General features: G+C 36.2%; 4 protein-coding genes across 6 annotated transcripts in view; 3 read left to right on the top strand and 1 right to left on the bottom strand.

Annotated features, from left to right (window-relative positions):
- The window catches only part of LOC134811547 (E3 ubiquitin-protein ligase BRE1A-like), an 84,198-nt gene extending 64,095 nt beyond the window's left edge, over positions 1-20,103 (top strand). Inside the window, exons 2-17 of one of the 2 annotated variants that reach the window (XM_063818483.1) lie at positions 10,123-10,220; positions 10,591-10,758; positions 13,654-13,717; positions 13,896-14,265; positions 14,374-14,614; positions 15,569-15,769; positions 15,903-16,038; positions 16,323-16,459; positions 16,637-16,669; positions 17,009-17,221; positions 17,366-17,551; positions 18,065-18,214; positions 18,339-18,470; positions 18,725-18,856; positions 19,042-19,194; positions 19,328-20,103. In XM_063818483.1, the coding sequence (XP_063674553.1) occupies positions 10,125-10,220; positions 10,591-10,758; positions 13,654-13,717; positions 13,896-14,265; positions 14,374-14,614; positions 15,569-15,769; positions 15,903-16,038; positions 16,323-16,459; positions 16,637-16,669; positions 17,009-17,221; positions 17,366-17,551; positions 18,065-18,214; positions 18,339-18,470; positions 18,725-18,856; positions 19,042-19,194; positions 19,328-19,531 (2,616 nt within the window). In that variant the 5' untranslated portion in view covers positions 10,123-10,124 and the 3' untranslated portion in view covers positions 19,532-20,103. The remainder of the gene's footprint in view (positions 1-10,122; positions 10,221-10,590; positions 10,759-13,653; positions 13,718-13,895; positions 14,266-14,373; positions 14,615-15,568; positions 15,770-15,902; positions 16,039-16,322; positions 16,460-16,636; positions 16,670-17,008; positions 17,222-17,365; positions 17,552-18,064; positions 18,215-18,338; positions 18,471-18,724; positions 18,857-19,041; positions 19,195-19,327) is intronic. The other variant, XM_063818484.1, reaches the window with a different exon arrangement.
- LOC134826455 (G protein-coupled receptor kinase 3-like) lies at positions 420-5,798 on the bottom strand. Of its 2 annotated transcripts, XR_010161701.1 has the most exons (12): positions 5,642-5,798; positions 5,146-5,476; positions 4,741-4,939; positions 4,397-4,573; positions 3,973-4,103; positions 3,663-3,757; positions 3,424-3,528; positions 2,958-3,226; positions 2,529-2,767; positions 2,169-2,266; positions 1,610-1,759; positions 420-1,412 (listed from the first exon to the last, which is right to left on the bottom strand). XR_010161701.1 is itself a non-coding variant. In XM_063838835.1 (11 exons), the coding sequence occupies exons 1-11, from the start codon at positions 5,734-5,736 to the stop codon at positions 1,385-1,387; spliced, it is 1,767 nt and encodes a 588-aa protein (XP_063694905.1). In that variant the 5' UTR covers positions 5,737-5,797; the 3' UTR covers positions 420-1,384. The 2 variants fall into 2 exon arrangements, 1 of the variants encoding a protein (XP_063694905.1); XM_063838835.1 differs by lacking the exon at positions 1,610-1,759 and having other exon boundaries at positions 5,642-5,797.
- Positions 20,104-21,957: 1,854 nt separating the features above from the next.
- LOC134811551 (serine/threonine-protein phosphatase 4 catalytic subunit) overlaps positions 21,958-25,732 on the top strand; it is a 39,305-nt gene continuing 35,530 nt past the window's right edge. The window contains exon 1 of the mRNA XM_063818493.1: positions 21,958-21,967. The gene's annotated coding sequence lies outside the window, so the exon portion shown is untranslated. The remainder of the gene's footprint in view (positions 21,968-25,732) is intronic.
- LOC134811552 (proteasome subunit alpha type-2-like) lies at positions 24,068-25,417 on the top strand. The gene is made up of 5 exons (XM_063818494.1): positions 24,068-24,300; positions 24,412-24,593; positions 24,720-24,801; positions 24,915-24,988; positions 25,118-25,417. The coding sequence occupies exons 1-5, from the start codon at positions 24,112-24,114 to the stop codon at positions 25,290-25,292; spliced, it is 702 nt and encodes a 233-aa protein (XP_063674564.1). The 5' UTR covers positions 24,068-24,111; the 3' UTR covers positions 25,293-25,417.

Below are 25,732 nucleotides of genomic sequence, written 5' to 3'. Positions count from 1 at the left end.
TTGACTTCCTCGAAGTGTTGTCTTGAAGGAGCCTCTCCGTCTGTGGATCCATCTAGTCGTCCACTGAATTGAGTTACAAACCGACGACATGGGCCACGAAATGAAAGAAGAGCTCTGTGAGATAACATAACTTGAAAGCGTTGGGACACAACCTAGAATGTGTTACAAGTTTTAAAATGCATTCGTATTGGTTGGTAGAATATTCATGAAACTGATTTTTAGTATATGTTGGGTAATGAGTGACAATCATGATGAAAGACCTTTTATTCAGAAGCATTTACGAAACCTCTTGAATAAAAATTTGAGTTTCGGACAATTTTTTTTTTCTAGATATGCTAGTTATTAGAATGAATAAGTTTATTTAATTGCTAATAATCATGCTAACTCAATGTGGATAATACAAATCTGAAAACTCGTCGTCACAAAAATTGTTTTCATATTTACAATGCATTGATACAAATCTAAATCAATCGTTATAATTTACATCATCAACAAATCAGGTCAGACTTATCTGGCAATTTACAACAAAATTTTGGCCAGCAATTCTACACACAAATTATGACTTGGTCATATACAAAATATTCTGACATTAATCAATCGATATAAAAATCATCAAAAATACGAAATAAAAAAACAATAATGATCGCTACTTTTCATACAAACAAAAACGTAGGTTGATTAAATGCAATTAAACTAAAAAATGTATACCGCACTGAAATCGTTGCTTACTTATAAAACTGCAGAATTTGAGGAAAGCAAAGAGCTGAGGCAAATGTGGGTCCATTATTATAGTTCACAGTAATGCAAAAATTATACCAAAATAGTCTCTTCCAAATGTTAAACTCTTTAAAACTTTTAAGACCTTAAAGCATCAAAGCTAGTAAATTCGTTCGATTGAGCATTGTCGTACATACCATATAATTATAACGAGTTTAAATCAAAAAATCCTATTCTGAACACTATCATCTATAATCTACATAAAAGAAGAAATCTAGTTTTATTTCGCCACCTGTGTCCTGTATACTGTATACTATTTATACTATACAATGTGGTTACATTAGCCACGTGTATACTGTATACTATACAATGTGGTTACATTAGCCACCTGTATATTGTATACTATACAATGTGGTTACATTGTATAGTATACACGTGTACACTGTGTACAATGTGGTTAAATTAGCCACGTGTATACTGTATACTATACAAAGTGGCTACATTAGCGTCTAGAACTAATTAATTTGGTACGATACTGGATCTTCTGAACTCTCAAAAGAGTCCACCAGAGCCCATCCATCCTCAGTCTCCGTATCAGCGGACAATCTTTTGGAGCTGTCCATCTTCACTTGACAACGGTAATCTTCCAAATTTCTAGTCAAATTTTTCATCCACTGGTCAAATTCCATTTCCGTCTGCAGAGTGCAGGTATTACATTATTACATATTACTTAATTTGGAAACAAATCATAAAATAAGATGCAACAAGTATCATATATAATGATCGAGCATAAGGTTATTATTTTTTTACTGTACCAAGCTTGGTTTTATTAAAACATTATAAATCAGCAAAGTTATTAGTTTAAAATAACCACTGTATAGTGTATAACTACCTCACATCTGAGAAGGACTAGATCGGGGGTACGAGTTTTATTTTTTCTGTACATTACATCTAGACGGATACATTTAGAGTGATCCTTATATCGACATTCCTTTATCGCTACAAGTTCATCAAGATAGATTGTGTTCAGAGGTTTATCAGCCTGAACGTTTACCTTATTTACTTATGGTGGTAATCTTACAATAAGCATCTTACTGTATGAATCAGGGCGGTTTTACTTAATTAAAATTAAACATGCGCTTCATCGAAAGCAGTATCTTATCATTATTATGATTTTGGCCTATATTTAGTGTTAGTTCTTTAATCTTAAGCTTTCTTCTCTGATTTTAGTATGAACGATATATTTTCAAGTACATGATAGCAGTCCTAACTTTTACCATGATAGTTTCTGAGATGACTAGAATCTAGATAGCTAGATTAAACACTGCTGAGTATTATATGTTAACTTAATAGTGGTGTTCTTAAACTTCGATTTATTATTATTATATAATAGTAATTATAATTATATTATGTACTTATAAATTATATTATGTACGTCTTATAAAACTTACAAAAGGGTCTGTTCTCCATTCGAATGATTCAGTAACAAACTAAAGTAGCTCTTTTGCCAACTGGTAAGAAACATCCCACCAAGCTTCAGCATATAACCCTGAGAATTAGAATGTTAGAAATAGTGAGTGATATTTGACTACTGTCATTAACATGACATACATTTGAAACATTTTATAGATGTCTTTTAAAACAGTAAAACGTGTGACTATTGAACTATTTCTATTAACCTATTAACAATGATAAAATCAAGTAGCAAAACATGCTTCCATAGGACCATATTCCTTTTAACAGATAATACAATTTTAAAATATGACACATTTTGAACTTTTGAATAATTTGTTGTGTTGTACAATCAATACCTCCAATGTACATTTGCACTCCAAAGAACTGTTAGCTCCACAGTAAAAAGTACAAGACTTCCGTTTGTTCAACTCCCACTTGTCAGCGTTCTGATTGGCAACGTCAAATGAGGACCATGTGCTATCACCAAGAACTTCTCGCTGCCACCGGTCCGATGGGGAAATGTCGAAACTCTTAAAGAATTCCTCATCTTCTTTGGTTAACTCGACATCCCTTATATCATCATCATTGAATGTACCTGTAAAAATTGAAATTTACCGAAATAATAATTTTCGATTAAAATCTGCAAGATTTATTGGGGTATAAAATGAGCCTTATATCGTAAGCTGAAGAATATCCTTCAATGTCTGAATCGATATACTTTGACGAACTATGTCAATAAATCTGCTCTTGACAAAGATGTTTTAAAAGAAATAGATTACACCAACCGATGTCAACAGGATCAAGAGCATGTACCTCCCCCTTTGAAGGAGCAAATGGCGGTTCAAGACCAAGTTTATTAGCTAACGTCCAATCCACCGACTGAAACCATCCATGGATTTTCACTTCAGCAGCACCATTATATCCAAGTCTCTTCTCTGGAATGTACCGAAGTAAGCCTGTTAACAACGAAACAAGTTCCGGCGTGAAATCGTCAGGGTAAACCATCTGTGGTTGTAAAGAGTTGCTCTCTGCTGATGGAGTAGGAGGGCACTTTCTAAAAATAACATGAGTTACTTTATTACTGATTACTTTAGTCATATAATGTGCATCAATTTACTGTTTGTTCTATTTAACCATTAATCTTGTATTCCATCCCGTCACCCCCATGACAGTCAGGATACAAATATAATAATATGTAATGAAAAAATGATCGAAAGAAAAATTAACTTAATTATACAAATTAGTAATTACCCTGTGAGCAGTTTGACAAGGGTGCAGCCGAATGTAAACCAGTCAGCACAGTAATCGTATGGTTTTCCGCGTAGAACCTCTGGTGCTCTGTACCCTGGTGTACCCCTAGATTAAATAATATCAGTATAACCACAATTGTGTGACTATTGATGTTGATTCAGGCAGTTGTAAAAACTCTCACATTAAAGAAACCAATATTCAGTCTTTGATTTTAAACTTTGCTTGAGTTGGAAACTTACACGGCAAGTTTAGGTTTCTTTTTACGGAAGTCTGTAGCCAAACCAAGGTCGGAGATTTTAATGTGTCCGGCATCATCCATCAAAATGTTAGCTGGCTGAGAATAAAGGCCAGTGGAACCCGAGCAAAAAGACTAAAACATCAGAGATTTTTTTGTGATCAGTCATCAATATCATATCATACAATATGAATGATGAATATAGTAGTAAGTAGTAACATTGCTATATTTATTTATCTATATTATTATGATACAATTATTATGGTACTGTATATTTTTAAGGAGATTGGCGAATTAAAGACAAAAATCCTCACTTTGAGATCCCGATAGACAATATCTTTACTGTGCATGAGTTCCAATCCAAGAATAATTTCTACAGCATAAAATCGAGTTTCATCTTCTGAGAACTGTCCCCTCTGATTCAAATGATAGCTCAGATCACCGCCTGTAATAAAATGTTAAATATTATGCAAATTTAGCAAATGTAATAGACGTGGCTGATGGTAGGAGGGGCCATGTTTTAGACTTTTAGAAAAGTTCACTGTAGCAAAGACATTGGTTATAGTGGGGAGGTGAGGCAAGTCAGTTTTGAAATCTGAAAGCCTATACCTGATACATACTGAAAGCTGATTGTTTATCGATGTCAAGTGTCAAAACAAACGTTTAGGCCTTATACTTTGAAAACTGAGATGATTGTTAGTAATCTATTAATCATAAAATGACATCATCTTGACTAACCTCTCATGAGATCTAAGACAAAACACAACTTCTCCTCGGTTTGGAATGCATAATTTAGGCCAACAATAAATGGACTGTCGAACTTTAAAAGCATTTCACGCTCCTCAAATGCTGTTGTTTTTCCTCCTTTTTTCTTCAGGCGCTTCTTGTTCAGATATTTGATGGCAAACATATGACCTGGAAATCATCAAATTAACTATCCTTCTCATCTAATCCTATTTTTTTGATTTTACTATAATATTATCATAGTATAATATTCTTAAATAATAGCTTTTTGATGGTCAATATTTAGTCAACTAATTAGGCAATAACAAACATGAAAAATTAAGTCAGTAGAATTTTACCAGTATCAATCTTCAGACATCCATGAACTTCTCCAAAGCCTCCTCTACCAATAATTCGATGTTTTACAAAGTCATCCTTTTTGATTTTACCATTTATTTCTACGAACTTCCATTGCAGATATCTAGTGTAATGATTGCTCAAAATGAAAGTTGGGAACTCTTCCAGTATGAGGTATTCTTTGATAACATTGTTGTAGGCCTGGAAAGGACAATAAGATAATATCATATGACATTGAAGTTATTAATTTAGATACATTACAATTATATTACATTGTAACACTAATACTATACACTATACGCAGGTTAATAATAAGAAATGCCAACTCTCTTTGCATTTATGAATTGGTTGTATTAGTCATCTAATAGATTTTATTTTTGAACATTACTTTTAGTTCACTAACTTACATCAAATAGGTTCAAGTCTGTTTCATCTTTGGATAAACAGTCATTAACATATGATGCTAACTCAGAGTCAAAACTTTGATCCATAGCAAGTAAGTCAGGCATGATGAATCTTTTGTATATCTCTTTGGCAATTGGTTTTCGTGTAACTGTACAGTCTAAACACCTGTATTCAGAAATCATTTCATAGAAATCAATACACTTTTTTGAAAATCCAGAATATCCATCAAATATGAATCTCTTGAAGAGAGTGTACCCAATTCTTTCACTTAAGATGATATCGAAACTGATCTGTTCATTCTCTTCTAAGTATTTCTCCACAACAAAGTGAACACTGAAATGTTCCGTATTATTATTAATGTTGTATCTGTTATATAAACAGTTATTACTGGATGATCCTTTGCAAATTGCTCAATTTGGCTAACTACTAAATCTAATCTGGCACGAAAATCATCAAAATATGAGTATGGAAATCGGCAAAAAAAGAAGATTTCCTTACCTTGGATCTGGGAGAGTAATCGGTTTAGTAGTGTTTGGCTCATTTACAGTTATAATATAAGATATATCCGCAAGAGTTCGTTCCAGGTCTGCCATAAGTGTGCTCTTTTGAGCATGATCAAGTCATTTTAAACAGTCTCTAACAATAATTATAATATCATGGTACTGATAGTGATTCACAAAGAGTAACATAAAAAGCATAATCGTTACTTTGATAATTTAAACACGTATACTTACCTGCTACTTCAATCACTCAAGGGCAAAAATGCATCAAATTGATTAACAAAATGAAAATAGTAAAATTAATAAATGTCGCTGAACATGATTGAGGTTTGCTGTAATACTGGCTTGACAAGAGCAGGAGCAAGTTTAATGATAAAGGAAAGACACCATGTGCGTAATAATGAACAATCTATTAAGTTAAACCCTGGAAATCAGTGGATGTATTAACTGATAGCTTTGAGTAGTTTTTTAAAACTGCAAAACTGTTCTTATGTCTCATGTCTAAAATTTTTACAATCATTAGAAATATCGCAGCAGGCAGCCATCAACTGACATCTATGAGCAGCCAAATGCCAAACAAATTGTTTTAAGGAATACAAATTTGAATTTTGATCTTTTATTACAGATTAAACATATCATAGAAAACTATAAAAGCCGCGCGTTGGCTGATTGCCCCAACTAATGCAAATGGATTAATAATAATTTCAATCGACAGAAGCTGAAGGATGGCAGCTCAAAATGCCCAGTGCACCATCGACAAGATCAAGGACTCAAGTGTCAATAATGGCTTTTCCGAACCCCTTTTTGCCGATTGGCCCAGTGGTCCTAGTGAGCCACACCCTACTGCTAAACTGCACATGATGATTTGTGTCATATTTCTTTTCCTTTCAATAATCAATGCTCGACCATTCAGTCATAATACGGTGTTGAGGCAACAAAATTCCGCAGTTCAATAATTGGAGACCAAATAAATGTAAATTAATCGAAATTCATAATTCATTGTCATAAAATATAATCAATAATATTCGATTAACGAGTTCTCTGCGCCTGCCCACCGGCAATGATGCGGCCATAGTAAAACAAAATTTTAGTAAAACAAAATTTTAGTGAAACAAAATTTTATTTTTTACCCACAATCAATTCATATTTAGTTCAAATATTTAAAGTCAAAATAAACATTTCACAGAAGTGGTTTTATTATAATAATAAAATAATTTATGATGTGTACAAGTGATAAATTAATAAATTAATTTACACTCAAAAATGTACAAAAAATACACAATTTTTACTTTGCAACACTGGTTCAGCGCGCGGCTGATCACAGCTCAGCCGCCAAGTACTGTTTAAGTGAACACCGAGACACAAGGTTTATGTGTCATTTTGTAAATCACTTTATGGATGGATGATTTAGTAATTGTTGTAGAAAATTACAGTCACTGCCCCATATAGCATTATGTCAGGGGTCAGATTATCGGCCAAGAATAAACGTACGTGCACGCTCGCGCTATAGCTATAGATACCCGCGCAAAGGGCCAGGGGTACAGGGTCCAGCCAGAGCTAAGCCACAAGCCCAAGGCTGTTAAATAACTCTGTTGTCAATTGTAATTGTAAGAAATTTTAATTAATATTAGCACCCGTTTTTACTGGGACACAGGAGTAATTTTACTGAGTGTAACTTCTAACACAATACTATTTAATTCTGTAATCACTCTTCAGTGCCGGCGGGCAGGCGCCCTGTCTAAATGGATTCCTAAATTGATGCTTGAGTATCATGTAGTAGTAGTATCATGGTTTTCAATCTCTAAATAATTTAGATATAGTTTGATGGGGCAAAGCGTTGAGTGTGCTGTTCGCTAATGCTCACACCAAACGGCAACCTAGTAAAGGTTTCATATATACACTAGTCTAGACTCTAGATACGGCAGTATTAGGAACGTAATTATATTAATATATATATATATATATATATATATAAGGGCAAGAGAACTAGCAGTGTGGTAGGTTGATAACATGCTATTTAATCCAGTCGTGGCGATAGTAAACATTTTTACTTTGGAAGCACTCTCTCAGTATGTTGCAATTATGTAGTATAACAATCATATAGTGACAACAACTTGTCCAAATAATAAGATCGTACTTGATGGTATTACATATTAATGAAATTGGGCCATTTTGAAGTTAGACGAATGAACCATAAAAAAGTTTAACGCATGTTTAGTCACAGGATAAAGGGTTTATAGGAATTTTAATGGTAGCGCTCGATTTTTTCCTATATTTCCAGATGTACATGTACGCCGCGCAATTAACATTTAGCCAAGCCTCAAAAATAAGTGTATAGTACGTATCGAATGTGAATAGGTGAAATTTAACCATTAAACATAGAAAAATAAATAATTTCAGTTTCTAATTTTGTTTTACATTGCAATATGAATGTTTACTTTTGTAGTTATTTTTGACCATTGTTAATGCTTTGGCCCGGCGCAAGCTATTTCATAGTTTTTGCCACGAAGGAAGCGGCGCGCGCTATTTCGAAGAAATTTAGACGAGTAACATCCGTCAATTAAATAGTTATTTGCTAAGAAGTGTTTTCGGGAAACACTTATACTATTATATTTGCGTGGCAAGCCCATAAGTGAAAAAAAGTTAGTTCTAGTTGATGTGTGATGATATGCGTTTTTAACCCTTTCATTGATAATATTGATAATATTTTTTTTATCAAGACACTTATTTTACTTCGGTGTATTCCAACAGCCACAATGTTACACAAGTGCAACCAGCCAATTACAGGAAGCCGAAGGATCTTTTTGGCCAGTGACGGTTAAGGTAGTGTGTACCATACTTTATTCGTCCGAGACTTTGCTGCAATGTGCAGCTCCTCATTTAACCCTCACACCCGATTTCTCGAGTATTCGGCTGAGTAGACCGGGGGGCTGCATAGACCACTTATGATCCTTAGCTGAACGTCGACGACGCTCACCCCACGACCAGGCAGTCAGTGGGTTTCGAACTCGCAACCTAACGATTGCGACAGGCGTTCTAACCAACTGCGCTACCTGGCCGTATTAAATATAAAATAACAAATAAAATGCAAATGATTATTTAGTAGATTTTAAGTAAACGCATGTGCGCGGCGCTTATTGAAAATTATTTCAAAATCGAGCGCTACTTGATTGAACAGTTGTTGTTGGGATGTTACCACAAATATAGTTACCCGATCATCCATCTGTATTAATTTTTAAACCTCATGTCTCGTTTTCTAGATAATTTCATTAAGGAGAACAAAATGTACACTTTGAACGACATTGAGAACACTCTAAAGTAGAAAGAAGCGAAGTCTTGTTCATATTTAATCACTCATATAATGTCTAGTCTTCACAACCTCCGGAGGTATGGGTCTGCTCTGCACTGTGTTTGTAGATCGTGTCTCTGAGATGATGGCTGACCACAAAAAAAAAGCCAAGAGCCAAGTCAAAAATCACATCAGAACACGGTTCAGATTTGATCTGTTAAGAAGTACACTCATTGCACTGAGGGGATCAGAGGAAGATCAACGGCCCAGCATCTTGAACTGCAAAACGTTTCCTTAAACGTAATCCCTCAGAAGACAAGCTTTGAGGTCTCCTAGATTAGTTAATGTAAATTTTTGCTTCGGCGGGTAGTTGATGCACAGTTCACAAGCAAGAGCCACTTTGGTCTACTTGCTGAGAGGTGTTTCAGCTACATGGGTTGCCCCCCCCCCCCCCCCCCCCCTTTTTCTCATATAACATATTAGCTGATGACTTACCTTTTTGTCCGATATTCACACCCAGTAATCTAGGTCTTCTCACTTGTGTGATGTGCTCCTCCTCGTTATCGACATCACAGCCAGATGATACGACACATCCAATATAAAAAGATCAATGAAAGGTTTATTGTGATACAACACTTAAGTCGAGGAGTAGAGTAGTTTATTCTTAGTCACGAAGTTTTAATCACAACTCTATCACTGTAGTGACAGTTGTGTGCCCTATCTTTTTAACCTAGTAGATATCCTTCATGGAAGGCTACGGAAACAAAGAATAGTATCCATGTCCGGGAAGTACCGTACAGACCAACCTAAAATTGTGCAAGGCTAGAAAAAACAAAGGAATTGTAGCTGTGAAGTTCCGTACAGATTATCCTTAAATTTTGTTTATCTTGTGTGACCCATCTTGTGAACCTAGTAGGAATCCTTCATGTTAGGCTAGAAAATAGGAATTGTAGCCGGGAAGTTTAATACAGACTAACGTGTAGTTATTTTGTTACTTTTTTGCATGTGTTTTACCAAATTTGAATTTCTTACAGTCCAAATCAAATCAAATCCAATAATACAGATCAGGCTTAGCTTCAATCAAGAAAAAATACAAATGAATCCCACTACAATATCACTTTATGTATGAGTATTTAGGAAAGGAAAGGAAAGTTTGCTTTCCATTATATTATTATTATATTTTTGTCTAGGAATGTCCAAGCGAGGACCTGAATTTGCAGCCTCAACAGTAGCAAAAAGACCAGCAACAGAATGTTCATTCTATGCAATTGGCCTTGTCTCCAATCAGGTAAGAAGTCACATTTTATATTATTTCAGCTACTAGTTGTTGTATTGGTATTTGTATGTATTGGTATTTGCTGCTAGCTGTCAAAGAGTGTGCAGCAAGGGATAAATTATACACTTGTACTATTTCAATTGTTGAGGGGCAGATCTGGACAACTAGTTGTTGGTATTTGCTGCTAGCTGTTAAAGAGTGTGCAGCAAGGGATAAATTATACACACTATTTCAATTGCAGATTTGGCCAAATGGATGCTAACATGACATAAAGCGGTGGTTGCTTGTTTGAAAATTACTGAGTATCTGGTACAGACATAATTATATGCTAATAGTGTTTTACACTTATAAACATATGATTATCATTTTATTCCCATTGCAGGAAGAATTGGATGCAAAGGTTCTTTTGGTGCAGAACAAGAACTTATCAATGAAGTTGGAGTGGCTGAGATCTGAAGTGAAGGACCTAAAATCAAAGAATGTAAACCTTGAAAAAGCGAAAGAAATGCATGATTCTACAATAAGCACAGTTGGAAGATTTTGGGAGAGGGTAAGTCTGGCATATTGACATTGTTGATAAAATCGTGAGAATCAAAATTTAACATTATGGACACGTTTTTTTCAGCAAACCATTTTAACCTCCAATTACCTAATTCCATTGATTTCGCCATATTTTGCTCAAATATTGTTCACATAACACTAGTAGATTGGAGCGAGTAACTGTTTTCAGCATTTTAGTCATTATTAGCAATTCCAGTAAGTGACAGAATCCAGCAAAAAGTCATTTTTATATCTGAATACGACTGCTCTATTGATGGTTCTTGTCAAAATATTAAAAAGATCAAGGCGTGACTGTGCTATTTTCTGGATAAGATAATGTTTGGTTGTGTCTTTAAACTTATTCTTACATGTCTATGTGCGAGCCATCAGCAAAAAGTCACACATGTATCAGCTTGAAATTTATCTTTTTTTAATTGATGAAATAAGTATCGAAATTTCAGTTCTCTTTTTCAGTCACCTTATTGACTTTTAGATTGAAGGTGCCATTAATCAGTTAAAAGACGGCTTGAACTCTGTACTGCTTACACTCAATTATGTCCCGAGTGCCCAAATTCAGCATATCAGTCATATAGATAAATGATGTAAAAAGACAAAAATTGTCTATTTCTTGATCCATGGGTGTACAAGTGTTAGTTTAAGCATCTATTTCGAAAAGTAATGTGTTCATAAAGGGGTCAAAAACAGATAATAATATTAGAGTGCCACTAATCAGCTGTAGTGACTGCTGCAGCCAGCGTGGGAATTACCAACTATTGTAAGTCAATATCAGCATTATTAATTATCTCAAACCACCAAATTGTTTATGTTGCAGATACGAATCTTATTTTAGGTATATCCTGAAAATTTAAGGGGGCCGGGGGGGGTCTTCATCAAAATTCTCTCGAAATTGACTTTATAGTTGTTTCTGGTAGAACGGAGTGATATCTACCAGCTGCTTTTGGTCACATGGAAAAATATTGTTCCTAGCCGAAATTATCGCCGGTCTAAGGTCAGCGCTTATGTGTAATTGTATTGCGCGAGCGATTTTCAATCGCAAATTCTGAAAATCGAGTCTAAAAATCTATCTTCTCCTACATTTTTTGAGCAATCACCCTGAAACTTTCAGGATATGTTCTAGGGACCATTCAGAAGAGATCGTTCAAGCCAAAATTTTGAGATAGGCCTTTAAAAATTTTTTATTAAATTTTGAAAATCTTGGACCTCGTTTTTTTACGATTTTTTCAGGTCCAAGATTTTCAAAATTTAATAAAAATTTTTTAAAGGCCTATCTCAAAATTTTGGCTTGAACGATCTCTTCTAAATGGTCCCTAGAACATATCCTGAAAGTTTCAGGGTGATTTCTCAAAAAATGTAGGAGAAGATAGATTTTTAGACTCGATTTTCAGAATTTGCGATTGAAAATCGCTCGCGCAATACAATTACACATAAGCGCTGACCTTAGACCGGCGATAATTTCGGCTAGGAACAATATTTTTCCATGGGACCAAAAGCAGCTGGTAGATATCACTCCCTTCTACCAGAAACAACCATAAAGTCAATTTCGAGAGAATTTTGATGAAGACCCCCCCCGGCCCCCTTAAACAACAAATGTGTCCTGAAAATCAGTAAAAAGTGACTTATTTGACAGAAATAGTCATTCTTACTGCTAAATGGCACTCCTTTTAGTTCAGAATATTGTTTGAGGGAGTGGTGTGCCTTTTTTGTTTAATGTGGCACAATTTTGTTGCACTGTGTGCCATTATTCAGCTTAAAATGACTTCTTTTTCTAGGCATATACCAATGGTAAATCACATAAAATTTGTGCTTTGTAAGCAGTGTTGTGATAACCTGCTATAACTAACTTAAAACTGGCACAATGAACTTCAAACATCAATAGTATGTCCCAAATTTCCATGATGAACATGATATTGTTGTCAGAAATCTACTTTATCGTGCCAATAATCAGCAAAAAGTCATTTCTATGAAGATTTTAAGCTAAAAATATTATTTATAAAATGACTTTTTGCTGAATTAGAACACACAATATCGTTAGATTTTGTAAAGAATCATCTTGATGAACCTGCTTATGCTGTCAGACATCAATTGTATAGTGCCAATATTCAGCAAAGAGTCATTTCTTTCGAATTTTTAATCGTGATGAATTTGACCTAAAAATGACTTTTTACTGAAAACTGACACACTCTTAAGTTGATTTTCGAACAGAATGCTGTTGAGCAGACTTAATCTCGACAGTATGATTGAAAAACGTTCTAATTTGTTGCTGTCTAGCTACTGCAATGTAAAAAAACTCAATTGTAATTTTGTGAGTGAATTTTTACTGAATACAGGCACACAATAGGTTTTTCCTAGGTTACATTATTACAGACCAACGTTTCTTGAAAGTTGTTACAGTTCATTCACAAGCTGATCGAAAGTATGGGCCTTGTACAACCCCTTCAACCAAACTAGAAATTTTACCAAACAAATGACTTTTTGCTTATTTTGAGCACAGTTCAAGTATTCCTACCCCAATCCAAATATTCTTTGAATAATTCTGAGACATAATCTGAATTTTGAACAGAAAAGTCGCAAAATTCAGTTTTTTACGGGCGTTTTAAACATTATAGTCCAAAATGCTGAAAACTGGCACTACCTTGGTACTATATTATGACATATTAACTAACTAATATAATGGATTTTCCTTACAGGGGCAGTTAAGATTGAAGGCATTTCTGTGCAACACTTTCTAGTTACTAGTCATTTTACTTTCATTGTCAAAAGTGTCATGGCACTCAAAGTCATTTTCACTTTTTCAAAAAAAACGTGTCCTTATGATCATATTCAAAGCTATTTTTAAACAAGTTTTTAATTTTTGTTTTAAATTTAAATCCTATCTTATTGTCAGTTGGAAAATGATGTCCTGAATTTACTGTCACAATTTGATGATAATCCTCCAGAAAAAGATGACGGTAAGCCTAGATTCACTGATTCTAGTATTCAGACCTCTACTCAATTTTTGTGATGCTACTCAACTTCTCATAGTTTTAACGAGACTTTTTGGAATTTAATTAATTTGGAATTAATTAATTGTGCACTCAATTGTGTACTCAATTTTCAATCTTTTAGATAATTTGTAATGTATTTCAGCTTACTCAGAAGGAGTGGCAATGTTTTTAGAACGTTTAGGTGCTGATGACACTGGGGAAGGACTTGAAAAGGGGTTAGCTGAGAAACAGCAATTCACAAACTCCATCATCTCCAAACTTCTAGAGCTCATTGAACAATCAAGGCAGATTTGGAGAGCAAATGGAGAGTTGTTTGGTTCTGCTGACTGTGATTTGGAGGAGATAGTTAAGGAAGAAAATGGTCAGATGAGACAAGAAATCGAGAGATTACAAAACAAGTTTCTCGAGATAACAGAGAAAGAAAGGACTGCTTCACATAAAGTTTCAAATTTTGAGGATACTCTTCGAATGAAAGACAACAAGATCAGAGATCTTCATGATCAAGTTTCAAGGTGATTTGGCAATGGTTAAAACAAATTTAGTTGTCTATTAATAAACGATCAAATTACCAGGTTGGTTAATATTAAAACATTAATTCAGCTAACATGATTTATTCTCAGGTTGTCATACGAGAACGAAAAAGCCAGGGAACAAGTAGAACGACACAAACGCCGACTATCAGATCTAATAAAACAGCAACAGCAACTTGCGCACACGATAACTTGTAACAGCGCTGCGCCTGCTGGGGAAACTAAGGAGGAGGAGGAGGATGCCGGAAATTCTTCAGAACTGCAACTACTAGCTGATGAGAGGCTCAAGGAGTTGCAGGAGTTACAAGCTAGATTTGAGCATGTTGTGAAGGTGGGTGATAACAGTTTAACAACTGCAGATACTAATATTATTTCGGTATTCTGATCTTTAATTCATGTGGGGACTTATTGTGAGATTTGTTTTTCTAAGACCCGTTAGCATATATCATACTCTTCTTGAGCTTGTAGCAACAGGTTTTATGACTGCAACTTATTTGTCAGGAGGTGACCGGGATTCCCGGTTCCGGGAATCCCGGTACCGGGATTGGCAATTTTGAGCTATCCCGGTCCCGGTCAAATGCTGATTTATGATCCCGGTCCCGGTCCTGGTCCCGGTTAATTCAGGATTCTTGGTCTTGGTCCCGGTCCCGGTCCCGGTCAATCACTCAAATTTGCCGGGATTTTGACCGGGATCTTTTACATAATTTCATTCACTGTGATTTTAAGTTTTTCCTTTCATTCATTGTGAATTTCATCTTTAAACATCCTCTGAGCCAAATAAAACAATGTTTAAAATTGCTAAACAAGTTTGAGTAATAAATTATGATCATGAATTAACCAGTAATCGACCGGAATAACCGGTACCGGGAATCCCGGTACCGGGATTGGCAATTTTGAGCTATCCCGGTCCCGGTCCCGGTCCCGGTCAAGTCACATTTTTCATCCCGGTCCCGGTCAAATGCTGATTTTAGTGATTTATGATCCCGGTCCCGGTCCCGGTCCCGGTCAAGTCACATTTTGTATCCTGGTCCCGGTCCCGGTCCCGGTCCCGGTCAGGCCTGAAATCATGTCCCGGTCACCTCCTGTTATTTGTACACGGTATTAACTATTAAGTTAGCTACTGACTAACCTTGGATAAAGTGACATGCTATAAGAAGAGTTTGGTTAATATGCAGCATATTATAGCATGACAGTGAACGTCATGATATTATTACAATATTATAAGCAGTTATGAAGCAGTAAGAACAGTGAACACATCACGTGATTTAACTTATTATTAACTCAGGAACTTGAGCTGATGAAACTAGAACAAAGAATTGGAAAAAGTGCATCAGACACTTCTCTACAAAACAACTTTAAATCGTTACAAGCACAGTTTACCTTGCTTTACAACGAAAATGAGCAAGTAAAGCAGCAGCTAGAGGAGACAAAACACCTTTTAGCTCAGCGCTGTCAACAGCATCTACTTCAACTTGAACAAATTGAGGTATGGGCATTTATTTGTTCATTTATCATGTGCACATATATCATAACAATATAATTGTGTCTTTGTTAAATATATAATCGATGATTGTACTTTCAAACGTTAAAAAATCCAAAAAGTATACAAATAACTTCAGGTCGAGGAAGATGCTGCTCAGAAGAAAATGAAGCAGGAAGTTGTAGCAAAAGAAGAAGCATTAGCTAACATAAAGAAAGATTATCAAGTGCTCCACTTTAAGTTCCAGCGATACCTTGCTGCTAATGAACAAACTGGTCAGTTTGTTAAGTTAGTTCACCTTCAAACTTAAGATAACCTGTTCAGTTTTCACCAATAATGTTAAATGATGGATCATCTGGTCATTATTGTTCGCCCAGTTGCTTCTCAGGTACAGAAAACTGCCCTATCGATAGTACACTGATCATTAAGAAATATTTGCATCCGATTCCCGTCCCCGGAGAATTCATAAAACGTGCTCGGCCTGTTTTACTTTTCCTTTCGCACAAAGTAGGGGTAGTATATTTCTTCGTAAAGGTGTATAACAGTTTGAAATGGTCAGGTCCAAGTAACAAGGAAATGAGGAACATGATCCAGAGTCTACAAGCGCACAACACCCTGTTAAAGAACGAAGTTACACGGAGCAAGAAACGAACTTCGGAGTTAGCTGTCCAGATAGCCAAGTGTAGGGATAAACAGGTAATTTCACGAAACTGTACCTAGCTTTTCTTTTATTTGCATGAGATCTTAAAACCTTTCTGTCTGCATATTCTTAAATGATATGAAAAATTAAAATTGTAACTTGTTATCATTTATTTGATTCTTGCTTCGGTATCTATGGTTGCTGGGGTTGACTTGATTTGTTACACCTTGCAGCACTCTGAAGACCTTCAGACTTTCTGTCAGAGTGTAAGAGTTGTGCTGAATAATAAGCTATTTTTAGCCCTTTTTACTGTTTCTTTCGCTAACTGCCTCGCTTCATGCAGTCTCTCATTTTTTCTATAGTTTATTAATTATCCTTTATTTTTACTCGATATTTAAGTTATCATGAATGTATGTCAACCTTGTTTCGGTTATATGTTATTCTATAAAGTAAACAAGAAGTCTGACCATTTCGCACCGAATGTTTGTATTTCTATAAATCTATGATATGATTAAGCATCCAAGAGCTCGACTTTCCCGTAACATAAATTCTTTATTTAATCAGAAACATTAATATCCATACGAGTTTTTATTTATATCATTTAGGAATTGGAAGGAACAGAGGCGATGGAACTTGTAAAAGAGTTGGCAGTAACAGAGGACAAACAAAAGGAAGAGCAAAACAAAAAGCGTATCGACGAGCTGACCTCAACCATCAAGGATCTCCAAAAACAACTGAAAACAAGTCACGAGAATCAGAAGGAGTTGAAGTTGCTGCTCGATGTGTTCAAGGGCTCAGTCAAAGAATCACGTTCAAAGGTAACAATTTATTACTTACCAAAAGTCCGAACTGTAATTTTAAACTTTGAGGATAACATTGCTGGTTAAATCCCTTTGTTAGTTCCCTGCAGTGATGTGTTTTTGCAAGTTCAACAGATTTAAATGCAACATCCTTCTTATCAGGTGGAGTTGCTGGCGAGTGAGAAGAGATTACAGGAGGAGGTATCAGAACTAACACAGAATCTGCGTAAGAAGGAGAAAGATCTGGAAACTGCTCAGAAGAGAGCCGCTGGTCTGTCAGACGATGAGATATCAGCACAGCTTGCTGCTGAGAAGAAACTCAATGAACAGATCAAGGAGGAACTTCAGGTAACGTAGATAATGATTTGTCCATTTCCATGGATCCACATTCTACTGTACTATTTTTTCCTTTTCACCCTTTTGAAAAAAGGCAATAGTGAAAGGTTACGAATGGAGGTTTTTGCAGAAAAACGTGGATTTTGGAGATTGCAGTAGGTGGGTCAAATATATGTCGTGTTCCTTGCTTGCTTGCTTCCGTTCGTTACCAAGCAACGAAAAAGTTGCGCGCGCGCGAGGATTGTTTGCGGAGATGTGATGTATAGATAGTCTGTGATCTATGAATGCGCGGCGCGACTGTGCACGTGCACAATTTCTTGAGACTAAGAATTCATCTTGCTCATATCAGTCATTGTATTTTAAATTCGGGAATTACTATTAACTACAAGAAATGATGTTTTAAAACTACCTAGCTCAGCTTCAAAACTTTGTGTTCAAATCCAACTTGTTGACGAACATTTTTGCAGTTAATTCTAGAACACCCTGTTTATAAACTTCAGATATTTGTATGATGATTGGTTACAGGAGAAGTCAGCGACGAGTGTAGCTCTAGGCGAGGACGTAGAACTGCTGGGCAATGCTTTCGAGGACCTTCAGGAGCAGAACATGCGACTCCAGCAGCAGCTCAAAGAGAAAGATGATGCTAACTTTAAACTCATGTCTGAGAGAATCAAGGTTGGTTTATATATGCAATCAGAAAATCATCTCTTAACTATCAGATCACATTAATTTTTGAACTATCTAAATTAACTGTTAAATTAACTATCTAAATTAACTGTTAGCCATCACATTCTTACAGGCGGATGAGTTACTGAAACTCTTGAGAGAAGAGAAGGAATTACTGGGAGAGTACACAACCCAACTCAAGAATCAGAAGGATAGTCAGATGGCACTGGTGCGGAAGGTCGAGGAACGAGAACGCCAGATTCAGGTTTGCACGTTAAATAGTCTGTTTTCGATGTTTAGTTTCGTGATCTCAAGAAAAAAGGTTGTTAATAGTTAATTGGTTAAGTCTCAATTATATTTTATATTCGAGCGATATTGTTATTAGTTATTCATATGAAATGAAATGAAATAATGTGCTTGTATAGTGTATACCACCCATATAATGGTTAGCAAGTAGCAACTGACACATCTGTTAGCTACTAACCATGTCCAATAACTTAACACGAAAACCTTTACCAGGGAAGTTTAAGCACGCTTGAGAAGGAGATACAGTTGAAACAGCAAGCGATAGACCTTCACAAGAAAGAGTCTTCCAAACACTGTCTCAATTACAACGAACTCAAAGCTTCTTACGACACTTTGAACTCTGAGGTTCTGGCCCTTTCTTAGTTTTGATGATTGCAAATTTAATAATCATTTTAATCTGAGTTTTTGAAAATTCTGAGAGTGGATACTTTTACTCTAAAATCCCGACTCATTTCGTATTTAAGTATATCAGTATAAGTAATACTATTAATTCTGCTGTAAACATTGGGCCTCTAACATGTTATCTTCAGGCGACAGAGATAAGGAAGCAGATAGCTGAGAAGACAGCTGTGTTAGAATCAGAGCTCTTCAAAGGAAAGAGGAAAGAGGAGGATCTGTTGGCGTACAAGAGGAAACTAGATCGACATAAGAAGGATAATCCTCTCTCTACTACCATTGATGAGGTGACTTTTATAGAATCTTAATAAATTCTTATATTATGTGTTTTCTCGGATATTCGTTAATTGCTCCTCCCCTTTAAACCAGTTTGGTAATTACATTCCAGTCTTATGTCTTCTAATCGTTATCTGTTAACAGGTGCTGGAGGAGGAAGTGAGGATGTACAAACAGAAGTTAACATGTCCAGTGTGCAATGTCCGCAAGAAGGACGCTGTTCTCACCAAGTGCTATCACATCTTCTGTTTCGAGTGCATGAAACTGCGTTACGACACCCGCCAGCGCAAGTGCCCCAAGTGCAATGCTGCTTTCGGAGCCAGCGACTTTCATAGGATTTACATGTAGTTAACAGGCCTGGTGCCTGGAAACAGGATAATGTTACTCGAGCAATTGATGGAGAGACGCTGTGACTTATTGGACCAAACAATCGAAGCTCTAATTATCATCTTGCGTTGATTATGCTGTGTGTTGTACTGAATATTCTTGACTATAATGGGGTCTCAAACTCGCCATTTCTAAACTTATTACCAGTATTTGGGTACTCATTACCTACATCAATTGTTTCATTTCATCTTTTCAGCGTTTGGTTTGAAATTTTTTCATCGTTAACAAGATTTAAGTTTCCCACTGTTTACCTTTCATAAACAAATATTTGTTTCTTATTTTTCCTCTCTGACCCAAATTATCACGCCATTTTGTGCGGTTAGAGTTTTGAAATGTTCAGACCAATATTTATATTTGAAGATGTATCAAATTTGAGCTTTTATTGAAGTTAACCATTTTTGGTTAATTTCCTGATTTAAAACTAATTTATTGGAGAATGCTTTTAGTTGAATCCTATTTTGACTTGATAGTACAATTTCTATGTGATACTATGTATTAGAATATGCTATGAATTGCAACTTTTGCGAACCGTCCGAGAATGTTTATTCTGTTTCACATCATATCACGTGAAGCTTCTTGCATAACTAATGTCATGAAATTGATTAAACAACTATGACTGCTATTAGATACTAAGTGTCATATTCTGTCATCAATTTCTATATGAATCTGACTTGTCGTAACGAAAGGACGTATAAGTCAGAGTTATTTTTGACCTGTAAAAATGAACAAATTTTGAGGGAACTTGGTATAGATTATTTCTATCCTTAGGTGTGTGTTATCATGGCCCCCAAAGTTTGTGTACCAGCAGATTTCGGAAGACATCACATTGGAGCGCCAAGTCACGGTAACCTTACCTTTAACATGAAAGAGGGAGAACCAATCAAAGCAAACTCCATTATATTGTCCCTGAACAGCCCTGTGATTGATAACCTTACCACTGATCTTCATTTGACGTCACTAGATGTTGAGGATTTCAGCAGGGAGGCGGTGGACTGTTTTATTGAGGCTTGTTACACTGGAGAGGTGGAAGCAGGAAACCTGCAAAACTTCAGGGATGTGAACAAGATGAGCCATGTGTTTGGCATTTCCTGGCTGAGTGCCAGATGTGAGAAGTACTTTGTGTCCTATCTGGATAATCTGACCAACAATAGTTGCTATCCTGATATCTTATTCGCTGTGGAAGAAGCTGTTTATTTTATGTCTGCTCTGAAGAAGCGAGATTTCCTGGACTTAGTTGTAAAGAAACTGAGCTCAACTCTTGTTTTGCAACGAGAAAACTTCCTAAATCAGTTTTTATCTAACCTTGCACTGTCAACCAAGTTCCAGATTGATGCTTGTATTGAAATCGCACAAGATGATGTTCATGTTTTGGTACAAGTTCTGCTAGCACATCTCAAGAATCAAAATGCGAATCATCTTGATCAAAACTCGCGATACCTCCTTCAGCACATGGACTTAAATCTTTGTTACTGGAAGAAACCAGAAGCTCACGAGGGATTATTCCATTACTTTGAGAATATGGAGTCGGTTCAAACAGAGGATTTCAAATTGTTTGTTAGCTTGTACAAACAGAAATGTAGACTGCAACTGACCATTAATTATTCCCCCGCTGTCTTCAATTATTTTGGGAATTATATAAGCGCTGAAAAAGGTTTTGATGCAGTTTTTGCAGATTTATCTTCTGATCATAATGTGGACAATCTCTACTCCCTCTACGACGCCTTTGGCTGAAATTGATGAATGAAGAATGCGATTTTGATAGTGGTATAATAAACAAAATTATTGCTGTCAAGGAAGAAAGAGGCTGGTGCAAGATAAACGATGACTATTTGAATAATTATTATAAATCCACTAAAGAGAATTGGCCAGCCAATAAATTTGTTCAGCTTGTGCAGAATTGTGAACAGTTGGTTGCTCAGTCGGATGAATCGACAAGTACAACTATTCACGAGTATTTTGGTACAGAGTTTCTGCAAGAAATCATTTTTAAAGACCACGCTTTTGTGTTCAAAATACCAAACAGTGGCAGATATGCTGGTAAACAATTTGTCCTCTCAATAAATAGATAAATGCGATGAAAGATAATACTCCAGACACGTTTTGCGTGAAGGTGCTGGCAGTAGATACCTCCCGAGAACACCCGTGTTTGTATGACAACCAGGACCCTCCCAAAATACATCTGGCCCTATCAATTGAAACACTCGCCAAAAGGTCCATTTTTCCTCTTTCATGGTGTGGCAAACCAGCACATAACGATGATAAAACTTACTGGGAGTGGGGGTACATAAGGAGTCAGAAGATACCAGATGACATGCTCTTAAGAAAACGTTCCCGAGGGCTTTTTATATGGAACCATTATCGAGATGTTTCTAAGGAAGCTACTTACAAAATAATTTGCTATCTGTTAGAGTGACATATCTTAATAGTTAATTTTAAAAACACAAATTTTTAAAGGTCCATTTTTCATAATTATATAACGCATTATCATTACCTCAATTAAAGGAAAAAAATGATCAGAGCATCTGTAAGAATAATTTTCAAAATAATATTCTGTGAACATGGGTTTTTAATTTGCTGTATTCTAAAAGTATATCTTTAAAGGCCTGTGTGTGCTTCAAAAAACTAATCCTCACTTCGTTGCAGATTTTTAAGGGAACTATGTATTATATACATTCAATACAGCTCTATACATCCTTAGGTGTGTGTTATCATGGCTCCTAAAGTTTGTGTACCAGCAGATTTCGGAAGACATCACATTGGAGCACCAAGTCACGGTAACCTTACCTTTAACATGAAAAATGGAGAACCAATCAAAGCGAACTCCATTATATTGTCCCTGAACAGCCCTGTGATTGATAACCTTACCACTGATCTTCATTTGACGTCACTAGATGTCGAGGACTTTCAGCAGGGAGGCGGTGGACTGTTTTATTGAGGCTTGTTACACTGGAGAGGTGGAAGCAGGAAACCTGCGAAACTTCAGGGATGTGAACAAGATGAGCCATGTGTTTGGCATTTCCTGGCTGAGTGCCAGATGTGAGAAGTACTTTGTGTCCTATCTGGATAATCTGACCAACAATAGTTGCTATCCTGATATCTTATTCGCTGTGGAAGAAGCTGTTTATTTTATGTCTGCTCTGAAGAAGCGAGATTTCCTGGACTTGGTAGTAAAGAAAATGAGCACTACTCTTGTTTTGCAACGAGAAAACTTCCTAAATCAGTTTTTATCTAACCTTGCACTGTCAACCAAGTTCCAGATTGATGCTTGTATTGCAATCGCACAAGATGATGTTCATGTTTTGGTACAAGTACTGCTAACATACCTGGAGAATCAAAATGCGAATCATCTTGATCAAAACTCACGATACCTCGTTCAGCACATAGACTTAAATCTTTGTTACTGGAAGAAACCAGAAGCTCACGAGGGATTATTCCATTACTTTGAGAATATGGAGTCGGTTCAAACAGAGGATTTCAAATTGTTTGTTAGTTTGTACAAACAGAAATGTAGTTTAAGGCAAAACTTCTTTCCCATTTTTAGTAATGACTTTGGGAAATATCTTGACCTCGATTTCAAAACAGCCCTTGATGAGCTCTCTGCTGATCAGAATGTTGGCAGTTTGTACTCGTTCTTTGACGGAATATGGCTAAAACTGATGAATTCTTCTGAAGATGATTTCGATGACGATATATTGAATAATATTATAGCTCTTAAAGATGAACGGGGATGGTGCAAAATGGAGGAGAACTACCTGAATAATTACTGCAACAGCCACAACGAAAATTCGCCCAGCATTAGATTCCTTCAACTTGTTAAGAATTGTGAATATTTGGTTTCAAAATCAGACGATTTGACTTTCAAGACAATTCATGAATATCGTGGCTCCCATTTTTTGCAAGAGGTTATTTTTAAGGACAACGCTTTTATGTTCAAGTTACCAAATAGCAAGTACACTGGTAAGCAATTTGTTCTCTCAATAATTGCAATGCAAGATGACAATTCAGACTCTTTTTCTATGAGACTTTCTGCTCTGGACACTATTTTGCGACGCCCAGGTCTTGATGATTACCAACACGAACAGCTTCCGAAACTGCATCTTGCTTTATCTATATCAAAGTCAGGAGTTGGCAAATCGACCATTTTTCCTCTTTCTTGGAGTGGTAAACCAACATATAACAAAGAAAAGACCCTCCTCGAGTGGGGATACTTTTGGAGTCCAGAAATAAAAGAAGGTAGCGAGCTAACAGAAAAGGATAGACAATCTCAATGGACGATTAGTAAAAACTTTTCCGAAGAAGCCTCTTATAGCATACTTTGCTTTGAAATAGCCTGATTAATTTTGCCAAAATTAGCAATCAATACACGTTTGTATCATTTAATTTTTCTTATGTTACCAAGTTGCGAAAAGTATAAAATATACGATCATATATTTAAAAGTTTAAAATAATATCGAATCGTCTGATAAATTTTAGATTTTCAATCCACAATATTTGACAGAACCATTCTATTACTCTACTAACGAACATATTCGTCTAGCACTATGTCTGAAAGGTACAGCTTCAGTTTGACCACCTTCTCCCCCTCCGGGAAGCTAGTCCAGATAGAATATGCTATCGCAGCAGTTGCTGCTGGTGCTCCCTCGATCGGCATCAAGAGCAAAACTGGTGTGGTTTTAGCTGCCGAGAAGAAAACTAAGAGTATCCTGTATGATGATACCACCATCACCAAGGTAAATGTTGTTAAGTATAAAAGTATTTTCTCGGCTTTGTAACGAGGAGGAGATAGTCACATAAAAGTTGTATTATCCGACGGTTTGGAAGGTTTAATTGCTTTTACTCAGATGGAGATGATAACTAAGCATTGTGGTATGACGTACAGTGGTATGGGACCCGACTTCAGACTGTTGGTGCGCAAAGCCCGCAAGATAGCACAGCAGTACTATCTGCAGTTTGATGAGGAGATCCCTGTTTCTCAGCTGGTTCAGAGGCTTGCTAACGTTATGCAGGAGTATACTCATTCTGGGTTAGTCTAGTGTAGAAACGCCTGTAATTATGAGCTTAATTTTTAGATCAGGTTATTGTGTAAAGTGGTGATATATGAAATGATTATAATCCTACTGTATCAATGTAACATTGATTGTATTTTCAGCGGAGTCCGACCTTTTGGAGTGTCACTGTTAGTTGCTGGGTTCGATCAGGATACACCATATCTCGTGCAGTGTGACCCCTCGGTAGGTTGTGGTCCTACGTTTTTAACATGGATATCAAGACCTGGCTGAATAGTTATAATATAACATTGCCACAGTGATTGTGGTGGTAGACGTTCAACTTTTAAAATTTTCAGGGGGCATACTTCGCATGGAAAGCTACTGCTATGGGAAAGAACCATGTAAACGGAAAAACATTCCTTGAAAAAAGGTATAAGTTATAACTTATCAACGCAATCAGAAGTTACTACATTTGTGTCTTATTAATGCACGTGATCAAACTGATTTCTGCAGTATGTTTATTGTTTTGGAGCCATGTTATTGTACAATTTATCCGCAGGTACAATGCTGATCTTGAGCTTGAAGATGCAGTCCACACCGCTATTCTAACTCTAAAAGAAGGGTTCGAGGGGCAGATGACGGAGGATAACATTGAGATTGGCATATGTACATCAGATGGATTCAGAAAATTAAACAGAACAGAAGTAAAAGACTACCTGGCTGCGTTGAATTAATAGAACTCCTGAGTATTTTGGAGCTGGTATCCAGTATGAGTAGGGCAAAAGAACCCTTGTAGAATCTGAAATTGTATTTGTATGATTTACAATTATTTGTATTGGTTCATTAGAAACTTATATAACCAAGCTTAATAACTTAGTTGTATCTGATTTAGCACGGTACCTCTTCTAAAACATACAAAATGGTGGGCGCGAGTTTAAAACTAAACTTAAAGCACGATTTTCCAGCATTTATACCACGTGAATTCTTATATATCATTCATCCACTGGCGGCGCGGTATGTTGCGCGCCGCTTCAATCAGGCGTATCAGCTAGATCATTTAGAAGTGAGAATACACTTTTTTATTTATACGGGATATCTTGAGTCTCGTCTGACTATATACAAGAGTGCGGCGAAAAGTATGTGCTTGGACGACAACAAAGTAGGAGGAAAGTTG

Source organism: Bolinopsis microptera, chromosome 2, assembly GCF_026151205.1.
Source record: "Bolinopsis microptera isolate Bmic1 chromosome 2, MBARI_Bmic_1.0, whole genome shotgun sequence".
NCBI classification, from domain to species: domain Eukaryota; kingdom Metazoa; phylum Ctenophora; class Tentaculata; order Lobata; family Bolinopsidae; genus Bolinopsis; species Bolinopsis microptera.
Note: the sequence above shows the minus strand (reverse complement) of the source record. Positions and strands in the feature narration are given on the sequence as shown.